Raw genomic sequence first — 11946 nt, forward strand, 5'->3', positions numbered from 1 at the left:
ACCCCTGGCCAGGCTCTAAGGGTCACACTGTGCTGTGCCTGCTAACACTGCCTCTCTGCTTTCCCTCAGCCTCAACGTGGAATTACTCTGTTCTTGCGCTGTCCCTCGCGACCATGATTTTGGGTCTCATTCTTCTGACCATTAACATTGTGCGAAACAGGTGAGACAGGAAAATTTGAGAATCTTTTGGTGTGTGGTGGTGCCCTGAAAGCCTCCCAGGCAAACAGCCACAGGAGTTTGGCAGGGCAGGACAAACCCTGAGTGATGGGGAAGAAGAGCAAACTCCCTTTGAACCATTTTTTGTTATAAAACCTTGCCTGATGCCTGCTCGCTTTATGTCACTTGGAACAAACCCCTTGTCTGGGCCCTGGATGGAATAGAGAGGTCTGCACAGCTCTGCCCTGCCCAACAGGGCTGCTGGGAGGGAAGTGACGGTAACTGTGGTGTGAGGTACTCTCTCCTAAGTACAGGGGCTCTGGAGCAGGACTCCCAGCCTTTCCTCATCCACATCCTCACACAATCCCACAGCTGAGGAGCAACTTGCTGTTTGCTAGGGCGCGAAAACTTAGCACTGTCAGAGCTGCCGTCTTCAGGGGAGAGAAACGCTAACGCTGTGAGCCTGCCTCGCTCTCCCTCTAGCGATGGCTGGCTGCTGGCGCCAGGAGCTGGGTGCTCTCCAAGAGGGAATCGCACAGCTAGCTGTGTGTGCTCAAACACTTCAGAGCACTTACCTGGCGCAGCTTACCTGGCGGCGTTTGCCCGCAAGCAGCTGGCGTGTCCCAGGAACACGGTGTAAATTGATGGCTGTGACCCTCACCAGGGTTGGTGCCCTCAGATGTGAGCTGGGCTTGCTGCTTCACTTCGTGTGTCCTTGTTGTGCCTTCCCTGCAGGAAAAGGAAGATCCTCGTGAATGGAGAAACAGCACAGCACACACAGGAGGCTGACCTCGATGCCAAGCAAGCCCTGATGCCTGTGCAGGAATACAACCTGGCTGAGCCACTAAAGCAGCAGCCAGGGCCCCAGAGACCAGGGGACGTGATGGTCCAGTGGAAAGATGGGACTGTCACATCCCTGTACACAGAGACGTCTGAGGAGGCCATATAGTGGCAGCTGGAATCAGCCCATTTAGGCCTTAAGGAAGGTATCAGAATGTCTCAATTCACAGGGGTGCAAGTTTAAAAATGCAGTTTAGCCTGGAGAAAGAAAAGTGTGAAACAAGTAAGCAGCAGAGTTCCACCTGCAGGATGGTCCCTGGGCTCAGCTCCTGCCTGGCTGGTGTTCCCCCACTGCTCTGGCTGCTTCCAGATTTCCCTCCAGTGCCAGCTTCGTCTCCTCCCTCAGGTGCTGCAAACAGGTTTGACCTGAGCCAGGGAAGTAAGTGGGAAGCTTGCCCTGCAGTCAGCCAGGGAAAGCACCCTCACTTCCCATCAGGAAAACAGCAACACTGAAGCTGAGACATTTTTATTATTTTCAGAATTCTCTTTATTAAAATACTTTCCAAAGTTGTTGATCAAAATGCCATATTGAATCTGTCAGTAAGGTCATATATATATATTTTTATATGGCTATATGTACAAATATACACGTGGATATTTTACTCTGCAAAGTAACTGCAACTCCAGGGAGAAGCAGAACATTTAATCTGATAGAGCACCTGAAACCAAACATCCAGCCCTTGACGCTGGCTCAGGCACAGGTAGAGCCTGGTCTGCTCCAGGATTCCCTTTGTGTCCTTCACTGGGCACGTGTAGAAGCCATGAAATAATTTAGGACTTTATTGGAAATACATCAGTCTTTTAAACACAGACTTTGCAGACCATGTCCTTGTCAGCAAAGCATCTCTTTGCAAAGCCTTTGGAAAGGGATGCTATTGTGTAAAAAGTTGAGCAAAAAAGCAGCAATTTTGGTGTGACTTAGCTTGATGTGTGGCTGTGGGTTACAGGCTACCTGAGGCCTTTAAGCAGCTGAAACATTATCTGCACCTTTTTTATCTGGGTTTAAAAAAAAATAAAAATTCAAAAATTCCTCCTACTTATTGCTTAGTTGGGGACCTGTGGGATGAATGAGATGGGTGCCTCCATGCTGGAGTAATGATTAGTTCCTCATTCCTGGCTCCTGTAGGTGCAGGCCAGGTGCCCAAGCTGGCTGGTGGCCATGGGGTTGGCCCTTCCCCTCCCAATGGTATCCACAGCTCCGGCTCCTCTGGAAGCTGCTGCATCCTCACAGAAAACTGGGCTGGCCCCAGTGGCAGTGGCAGGACAGGGTGCAAACACCGGGCAGGGGCAGGCAGAGCAATGCCACAGCCCATGTCAGACCCTTGGCACTTTGCCTGCTCACCAGGTTGCCACTGCTGGCTTTGCCCCAGCACAGAGACCGGGGCCACCGTCTGCCAGCAGCTGCTGCAGTGCCCGTGAGTCCATCATGGAAGGTCCCAGCTCCTGTGAAGCTGTGGGGATGGATGAGGGTCTCTCTCCTCCCTCTCTGCAGCCCACAGGGACGTGTCCTAAAATATCTTGAAGCCTTTCAGCAAGGTGAGCGTGGGAGCCTTCCTTTTGCTCTGAGCCCGCGAGGACTTGACGGTGACCAGCTTGGCCTGGGCCACCGAGGGCATCTCCTTGTAGTTGACGGGGGAGAGGGTGTTGAAGGTGCAGGTGGCCAAGCTGTGGTGGGTGGGCAGAGCCACCGTCGTGGCCACGGGTGGGCAGGGCCGCTCCTCGGAGATGAAGAGCGGCCGCACGGGAAGGTTCCACTCCGCCTGGCGCCGCACCTCCCGCACGGCCTCGTGGAACACGTGCTGCACCCGAGCGAAGTCCTGGCATGCCGACACCTCATGGAAGAGGCACCCGAACCTGCTGGCGAGGGACATCCCTTCTGCTGAGAGCACCTGCCTGGCAAGAGCAGAGGGGATGGGTGCAGGATCCCTTGGGGCATGGCAGCCACCCAAAAAAGGTGCAGGTAACAGATCATGCATCCCATGCCTCCTCAAAGAGCACCAAGGTAGCACCTGCCCATCCCTGCCCTGGGACATGAATCCAAAAGAGTTTTGCTTTTCCCAAAATCCCAGAGTAATGGTCTCTTTGTGTCCCTGGGGAATCACACAGCTTCTCCTGTTAGGGATGTGTTCCAGGAACCCAGGGGCGGGTGTGATGACAGTGCACTGGGAAGCAGGGAGGAGGAGATGGGGCAGGTCCTTGCTGTGGGGAGGGGGATACCTCCATCCTGAGAGCATGAGGGCTCCAGCAATGCATGTGACTCAGGGGCCCGTGGGACCACAGAGCAGCACAAAAGGCCAGAAAAACATATTGGGCACATCCAGTCCTGGCAGTGGGGCTGGAACTAGAGGGCTCCCGGGAAAGGAAGGGCATGTCCAGAGGGGCTTCTCTGGCTCAAGCCCTGCCAGGGATGGTGACGCTGCCTCAACACTCAGCCAAAAAACATCCTACTGAAAATACCAATGGGCTCAAAATAAACACATCAGCCCTGGGGCAGGAAAGCAGAAAATTCAGGGATGTGGGAGGATGTTCAAATACTAATGGGGGTGGAAATACCCGTGAAGAAATCAGATTTGGGTTGTGCATCCCAGCAGGAGGGACGGGGATCTGTGAGCTCTCTCCCACGGGGAGCAGGCAGCCTTACCGCGTGCCCGGTACCTGTACTGCTCCATGTCCAGCTTGTTTCCCAGCAGGAGCACGGGGCAGTGGCGCTGGCAGCCCCGCGCGTGCAGGGCGAGCACCTCGAGGTAGCGCTGGCAGCCCTCGAAGCTCTTCCTGCTGTCGATGCTGTAGACAACCAGGAAGGCGCTGGCCCAGCACAGGTAGCGCTCGCAGTTCCCAGGGCCATCCTGGGGTGGGAGGAGTGGCTGAGCCCCAGTCCAGTCGTGGTCCAGCCATGGTCCAGCTGGTCATCACACCCCCAATGCCTTACCTGGTCAGCAGTGTCCATCACCTTCAAAAGCACAGGCTGCTGGTCCACCAGCTCCTCCGAGGAGTAGGTGTCCTCTGCAAGAAGAAGGGTGGTTGTAAGGATGGGCTGGCACATCCTGTCTTCTTCAAAGCCAAGCAGAACCCAGGATGCTTGGAATACCATGGAAAAATTTCAGCCCTGATGAGGAGCATCCTCCACCAATTCCTCCCACCTTACTCCTTCCTGAGACAACATTATTTTGAGGGACTGGTGGTGATGTTGCTGGGCAAGCCTGGCTAGGAGCAGTTATTTCTCCCCATGCTGCAAGTGGGGGCTCCCACAGGAGAAGGAGGGAGGGGAAGGAGCTTGGCACAACAATCGCTGCACCCAGGGCTTGGTCCTTATCTAAAAGCCATGGCCTGATGAGATAAAGCAAGATGGGGGCTTGACATGGGACTGTTTCCCAATAAATCAAGCGAGAGGAGCAGTCCTTTCTTTTGGAAGGAGATCAGGCAGGGAGAGCCATTGAGCCATTCCCCCAGGAGAAAGATGCTTTCTTTGGGCCAGCTTTTAACCGATGTGTTTCGGAAAGGTTTTGACATGGGAAGATAAAACCACATTCCCAAAAATATCTGAGGAAGAAAGGATTTATCCTTCTTTCTAAGAGTCACTGAATTATTAGGGGCTGGAGTTGGTTCTTGGACAAGGTCCATATCTCCTTAATGTCCCCGATAAATCATTTATGGTTCTTCCCCACAGCCTGGAGTCAGGCCTAGGAAAATAGTAATTAATTACTTAAATGAGTGGAAAAAAAATGCCCAGAACTGCTCACTGCAAAACTCAGCCCTAGGGTTGCCTGCTGTGCACCCATGCTCGTTTCCTCAGCCTTTTCCCTGCCCAATAGACATGAGATGCTCCTCAAAGAGCCTCAAGAATTCAGCTTTTGGTTTTTTGGGGACAATGCGAGGAGCCAACGTTCCCATGGGAAGTCCCCCCAGAGAGGGCACTGCTTTCACCTCTGTTTTCACAAATGATTTTGGGTCAAATCCAGCCCTTCTTCTTGTTTTTTACATAATTTTGGGTGGGTTGTTTTTTCTTTCCCCTTACATGCCTCATTCATGGGAAATGGGAAGGATGCTCCATGGGATAAGAACGTGCCTTACCCAAGTTGGGATCATATTCACTGATGAACCTCTTGGTTAGAAACTTCACGGTCAGAGCTGCAGGAGGTGAAAGAGGCAGGTGAGGCAGGTGTCCCCTGACGGCAGCTCCCCGATGTCCTGCCCTGCCCTGCCCTGCCCGTCTCACCTGACTTGCCGGCCCCTCTGCACCCCAGGATGGCCACGTTGCACTCGGGGAGGGGACTCTGGGGCGGCCGCTCGCTGCTGGCTCGGGGTTTGCCGAACATCGAGGACATCCTTGGTCCTGCGGGACAGAGCGGGGGGACATGGAGCACCCACTGCCACGTCGGATGGGGACCTTCTCACTGCCTGGCTCGTGGGTGCCCCAGCCTCGGGGAGAGAAGGGCTCAGCAGCACCAGGGTGGGAGATCCCCTCTCCTCCATCCGCATCCTGAGGCTGGCTGGCATCCTCATCCCACAGTGGCAGCCAGCACCCCACCGAAACAGAAGGACCCCCCAGCCCTCTGCCTACCCCTCACACCCCAGAAAGAGAAGAGAAACGCAGCCTCCCACCTTAAAACCCACGGCCGGAGGGGACGCGGGGTTCTCCGTGAGCGCGGGGCCGGGGCAGCAGCGGCCCCTGCACGGCCGGGGCTGCGATGAATGAGGCAGGCGGAGGCGAGCGCGGCTCCCGCTGCTCGGGCTCCAGCCAAACTCCTTGTAAGGAAAGCTGCCACGCCGCGGGGCTGGACACGCTGCCCTGGCCACCCCGAGGACGGTCCCCCCGGCAGAGCACACGCCGGCACCCCGAGCTTCCCCGGCTTCGGGCAGGGACCCCCGGGCCCGGACCTGCCGTGCCTCGGCTTGGTGGCCACCTCGCCGCGTCCCGGCACCTTCCTGAGCGCTCAGCTCCTCGCTGTGTCCCCAGCAAGCCCAAGCCTGGTCCCTCTGCCCTGGCTGAGGCCGGCGCACTCATCACAGCTCCCGCAGGCAGGAGCAGACCCGGAGCTGCCTGTGCAGCCACCCTGGGCGCCACCTGCCCGGCTCCTTCGGACGCAATCAACACCTTCTGCTGCCGGCAGAGGCTTTCGAGGGAGAGAAATACCCTTTTGCCACCCAAAAGCCTCGGTGCCAAGAGGAAGAGGGAGCCCGGGGAGTACTCACCAGTGCCCGTACCAATCCATCAGCCGGCACCCAGTGGCTCTGAGCCTGAGTAGGTGGCGGAGGCTGAAGTCAGCGTTGTCATGGTGATCACAGCCATTTGGGATAGGGCTCGATGCCCGGGACCACAGGATGCGGCCCCTGGGCCGGTCCCGAGGGACTGCGGGGGGGCCACAGCCGAGGCTGGGGGGCCGAGGCTGCTCCGTGGCCATGCGGGGCTGCTGCACCCTTGGGAATATTGCTCGTTAATACAGGCAGGATATTTTTAAACCCTCCCAAAATAGTCTGGGAGTGTGGAAGTCCCTGCAAGCCCCAGGGATGGGGAGGATGGGGGGGGATCACAGGGATAACTCCCCTGCAGGAAGCAGAGCCCCTCTGGGGACCCTTTACCCCAGACCCCCTTTGGTCACAGGTCTAGGGTGCTTAAAAGCAATTGGAACTAAACATGGTATTTTAAGCTGGGTATCCATGAGGATCAATGACAGTGGTCTAAGTGCAAAATTTTCCCATTCTTCCCTAAACTTGGATTTTTGGGGGAACCCACTGTGGCCATGATCCTGAGGCAACAGCTTTGCCGTCATGCACTGCCTGGAAAGTTCCCAGCTGCTGGGATGAAGGGGTTAAGGAGGGAGCAGAAAATAGACCTTCAACAGGATGAGCTGCTCAGGTTAAATTATTCATCAAAACAAAACACCAGCTGCAAACTAATCACAGGTAGTGATGGAGAGATCCAGGAAGGAGCCCCCAAGTGAGCCCTGTTGTCAACCTTCCTTGGCACCCCATGGCGGAGCTGAAATGGGATTTCTAGCCAGAAAAATCTGTGATTAGCACACTAACAAGTGATGTGCCACAAATAACACTTTTCCTCACTGTCAAGCTCTGTGTCAGTAAACAGGGGTTTATCTCTTCCCACAGCCAGGTATTATGGGGAGCTGGGCAAGCCCTGAGGCCAGAGGGGAGGTTTTTGGTGAGAAGAGGTTGCTGCACTTCCTTTTTCTCACCATGAGATCCCCAGGTGAAGCACAGGCTGGTTTATGGCTCCTTGCAGCTGGGATGGATGGGGTTGCAGATGCTGCTGCCATAGAGAGGGTCACAAAGGAAAGTCTCTCCCTGCCCATGGCAACACTTGAGGAACAGCCAAGCCCCTTTTCCATGGCCGAGCTGGGTGGCAATGAGATTTGCTGATGTTGTTTACCTCCCTGGGCTGTAAACTCCACATTTTAAGGGGGAAAAAAAAATATTGTGGCCAGATGTTCTTCCCAGCCATGCAAGTGTGTTGCCCTCCCCAGCTTGGGGACTGTTTTGTAGGGCATCATTAGAAGGATGCTTGAGAGTGGAGAGAGCAAAACCTGCTATCTCCTGAGTGGCTGGGCATACTCCGTGGGATGATCCAGGCACCTCTGCCATGCCCAGTGCTGGCTGGTGACGCTGGAACCCTGCCTGAGCTCGGGGGGGCAGCTGAGCCTGGTGGATGCCTTTGAAGGGCCCCGGTCACGAGCTCAGCTATCTTTAGCCCAAGGTATTTATATTACAAGGCCGCCGGGCAGTGCAGCAAAGGCATCAAAGGGTGGAGAAGGCCGGAGGGGGCTGTGCAGGGGCACGGCACCGAGGGGCATCGGGTGCTCCCCCACCCCTGAGAGCTGCTGAGGTCCCAGGTGAGGATGACCCCAGAGGAGGAAGGTTCCCAGGCAGGACCCCCGCAGCGGGTGCGTATCCGGGTGGAGGAGCAGTCATTCTCGGTGGAGAAGTCCTTGCTGGTGGAGAGCAGTGAGTACTTCCGTGCCCTCTTCCGCTCGGGCATGAGGGAGAGCACGCAGGAGGAGATCGGGCTGGGGGAGCTGAGTGCAGCCGGGTTCCTCGCCATGCTGCGGGTGCTGGCGGGCGAGAGGCCCATCCTTGGCAGTGAGGAGACCTTCCAGGCAGTGGAATGTGCTGCCTTCCTGCAGGTGAAGCCCTTGGCCAAGTACTTGATCCACTCCATCAACTCTGACAACTGCATCCTGCTGTACCAAGCCGCTGCCATATTCGGCCTCCTGGATCTCTTCCACTGCGCCGCGCTCTACATCAGGGACAGCTACACTGAGCTGGAGGAGTACCTGGACTGCCTCTCCGATGACCTGCTGGCCTATGTGGAAGCCCTCCTACCCAGCACCTTTGTGGCAGTGGGAGCCCACACACCCACCTTTGAGTTCTTGGAGGACCTCTCCAGGACCATCTGCTACCTGGACGAGGAGACCAACACGTGGAGGACCCTCTCCTGCCTTCCGCTGAGCGCCAGCACATTCCTAGCCGGCATGGCAACCATGGATAACAAGATCTACATCGTGGGCGGCGTCTACGGGGCCAACAAGCAGGTGGTGGAGAGCAGCTTCTGCTACGACGCTGATGCCAACACCTGGAGCGAGTTCCCCAGCCCTCACCAGCTGCGCTACGATGTCAGGCTGGTGGGCCACGAGGGCTACCTCTACGCCATTGGTGGCGAGTATGAGAAGATCTCGCTCAAGTCTGTGGAGAGGTACGACCTGGCCTCCAGCACCTGGACATTCGTCTCTGACCTGCCGCAACCGAGCACGGCAGCGCCCTGTGCCCAAGCCTTGGGGCAGATCTTCGTTTGCTTGTGGCAGCCGCTGGACACCACTGTCATCTACGAGTACGAGACCCAGCAGGACGCGTGGCTTCCTGTCACCGAGCTCAAGCGGCACCAGAGCTACGGGCACTGCATGGTGGCCCATCGTGACAACCTCTACGTCATGCGCAACGGCCCCTACGACGACTTCTTGCGTTGTGTCATCGACTGCTTCAACCTGACGTCCCGGCAGTGGAGCGCCCTGCCCGGGCAGTTCATGAACAGCAAGGGAGCTCTCTTCACTGCCATTGTCAGGGGTGACACCATCTACACTGTGAACAAGATGCTGACGCTCCTCTACTCCGTGGAAGAGGACACCTGGAAGCAGAAGAAGGAGCGGGCAGGTTTCCCACGCAGCGGCTCCCTGCAGACCTTCCTCCTGCGGCTGCCAAGACGTGACCATGACATCGCGACGTAGCTGGTCCCCCATCCCACGTCAGGATGCTCTCCTTGCACATGGCCTCAGCTCTGCACTCACTGCTCCCCTAGGCTCCTCTCCTCCTCCACGGAGCTGTGCTCAGGTCCAGGGATGCATCATGTTGGACCTTGGAGGTGACATTAGACCCTGCCAGAGGGAAAGGGCAGCTGCTGTCTGCCTCTTCCTGCCCTGCACGGGCACAAAGTCCTGTCAGCCATGAGCTCACAAGCCAGCTGTGTGGAGGACATTGTGGCTTCTGCAGAGGACAGATTCCATTGAGATGCAAACATGGGATTTATTTATTCTGACTGCACTCGGAGGGTGGGCAGCATTCCACCTCCTTTCTGCCGTGATGGGAATCATTCATTACATGCTGGAATTAAAAGGAAAGCTATAGAAAACCTTCTCATTACTGTGTTTTTCATTTACTCTTGAGTTTGGGGTTTTTACCCCCATGCTTCAGAAGGAAAGTACCTCCTAAAAGGGATCTGTGTCAGGACCTGCTTCTGCCCCTGAATGCTTTTTCAGCTGTGGCTCAGTTTCAGAGTCTTACGTGGGAGTGCACTTCCCACAGAGCCCCACACTCCCCTGGGAATTTTCTGTGGCTGCAGCAGGGTCCTGGTAGGAGCAGGGTAGATGGGGAGTGAAGGAAAGCAGCTCCTTGGCATCAGGTTTTTAATGTGCCAAGGGTTTTCTGGGACCTGGGAACCATCAATCACCCCCCTCAGGCCCCAGCACAGACCCAACAGGGTGGCAAGTGCTGGCTCTCACCAGAGACTTGCTTGAGCCAAGTCAGAGTCTTTTGAGGACATGGCAAAGCTTGGAAGTACAGAGAGTGCCAAAAGGGAATGAGGGCTAGGGAGCCATTACATGGTGATACCAGGCTTGCAGAGCTCCACAGCTTCCCATCAGATTCTACTACCTGGTGTTGAGGGTTCACAGCCCTCAATACCAGCTCTGGGGACAGCTGGGTAGCACAGAGCTCCCCTTTGTGACCACAGACCACGGCAGCAGCAAACCCAGACCCCAGCTCAGCTGGTTTCCCATCCAGGGGGCAGGCTTTGGGCTGCCCGTGCTCTCCAGGCCGGGAGGGAGCGGAAGGGATACCAGCTGGGATGCCTCAAATAACTCCGCTTCTGATCCCCGCCAAGTTCTCAGCATTTTCACAACAGTTCCCGCATTTGAGAATAAACCCACTCAACGCAACTGCAAACCAAAACAAACCAGAAAACCCCAGCTTGCACCCACAGCCAGATGGAAAACCACTGGATGAGCCTTGTCCCCATGTGCTCTCTGCCACTGGGCCAGGCCACCACCCCGATGTCACCTGTGAGGGGACTGCTGCTGGTGGAGCTGCAGGTCTGGTGGTGGCACAGGGGAGGCAGGGGACACCGACAGACCTCTCCCAGCTCTGCACTGTGGGCACTGGGAGCTGAGGAGCATTGCAGTCCCCAGGTGGAATGTTACAGCAACCCATCAGGTCAAATCATTGTCCCCTTCCCAGACAAAGCCAATTAACATTTCACAGAATTCTGTGAATTAACATTTCACGTTGTCTTTTCCTGAGAGCAGTGCATGGAAACATGTTGCTTTAAAACAATTTTAAGCTGAACAAACAGCTTAAACATCCATTAAAATGAAGTTAAAATAATTCCGTTACTAAAATATTTATGTTGGGCTCCTGTGGCCAACCCTAGAGCACAGAACTTGGCAGGCTCACCCATTCCCTCCAGCTCTGACACCAAGTGATACAACCTTCTCCCCACCTCCACATGCTGCTCAACAGTTCAGGGGTTTACAAAGATATTTGTCAACAAAATGCAAAAGGTTTTAAGATTTTAAGTGTAGCACTTGAGGGAAAGTGTGAGTCTTGGCAGGCAGCTGAGAACGGCATGGATGCTCCCAAGAGCCATTTGTTGCATCCATCAGTCCAGACTGTGATCCAGAAAGTAACACAAGATAATTTTAGCTGCAAAGGAAGGAAAAAAGATACATTTCTTACCTCTGCAAGAAATGATCCAAGATCCAGGACCAAGCAAACCACTAAGGAGGGCGAGAAGCTGCTCAGCCTTTGCACAGTGAGTTGGCACAATGCTGCCAGTGTGCTTTGCTCCACCAGAATTCAGCACCACTGGCACCAGCACAGGACCCTTATCTTCCCCTTTCCATCCTCACGGTGTTCGCTCCGCCAAAGATCACAGCTGGAGGCGACGCGATCTGCCTAATCACAGCTTAACCTCTTGCAAGTCTCGCTTCTAAGGTGACATCATCTTGGCAAGGGGGAATGTAAGGAAAAGCTGTCTGTAGATGGACTTGCCTTATATGGGCCGTATCAAAAATAAAAGCTTGTATAACCAAGGGAAAGCAGGAGGAAAAACAGAGCTGGGAGTTCCAAAAAGAGCCTGTGAGCTCCCCAGGAATATCTCCCTAGGACATACAGGGTGCCACATTTCCCATTTCAATGCCATTACAGAAGAGCAGGAATAAAGCATCCTTGGGGATGGATGGGTCAACTCCCCCAACACCTGGATGCCAATTTTCCCTGTTGCATCCAGGCAAGAATCAATGCAGCCATGGAGAGCTGTACCTTCCTGTTGTTGTCTGGCACCCACCTGGAGATCCAGGGAGAAGGGACATAGTGTTTTACCTTGATGGCAGCACATTGTGCTGGGAGATTGTTTGGAAGGGTACAATGGAAAATGGTACTAATACAACT

At 55.2% G+C, this 11946-nt stretch overlaps 2 protein-coding genes across 6 annotated transcripts; one reads left to right on the forward strand and one right to left on the reverse strand.

Moving 5' to 3' along the window:
* Positions 1-925: 925 nt before the first annotated feature.
* On the reverse strand, positions 926-11872 carry RASL12 (RAS like family 12). Of its 5 annotated transcripts, none has more exons than XM_077185623.1 (6): positions 11233-11373; positions 5213-5329; positions 5068-5124; positions 3926-3999; positions 3638-3842; positions 926-2889 (listed from the first exon to the last, which is right to left on the reverse strand). In XM_077185623.1, exons 2-6 carry the CDS (start codon positions 5319-5321, stop codon positions 2525-2527), a joined length of 810 nt encoding a protein of 269 aa, XP_077041738.1. In that variant the 5' UTR covers positions 5322-5329; positions 11233-11373; the 3' UTR covers positions 926-2524. The 5 variants fall into 5 exon arrangements, with proteins under 5 accessions (XP_077041738.1, XP_077041737.1, XP_077041736.1 ...); XM_077185622.1 differs by lacking the exon at positions 11233-11373 and adding an exon at positions 6190-7730 and having other exon boundaries at positions 928-2889; XM_077185621.1 differs by having other exon boundaries at positions 929-2889; positions 3652-3842; positions 11233-11872.
* On the forward strand, positions 7722-9287 carry KBTBD13 (kelch repeat and BTB domain containing 13). Its single transcript, XM_054641997.2, has one exon. It carries the CDS (start codon positions 7848-7850, stop codon positions 9228-9230), a length of 1383 nt encoding a protein of 460 aa, XP_054497972.2. The 5' UTR covers positions 7722-7847; the 3' UTR covers positions 9231-9287.
* Positions 11873-11946: the final 74 nt, after the last annotated feature.

This window comes from Agelaius phoeniceus, chromosome 13 (genome assembly GCF_051311805.1).
Source record: "Agelaius phoeniceus isolate bAgePho1 chromosome 13, bAgePho1.hap1, whole genome shotgun sequence".
Classification (NCBI taxonomy): domain Eukaryota; kingdom Metazoa; phylum Chordata; class Aves; order Passeriformes; family Icteridae; genus Agelaius; species Agelaius phoeniceus.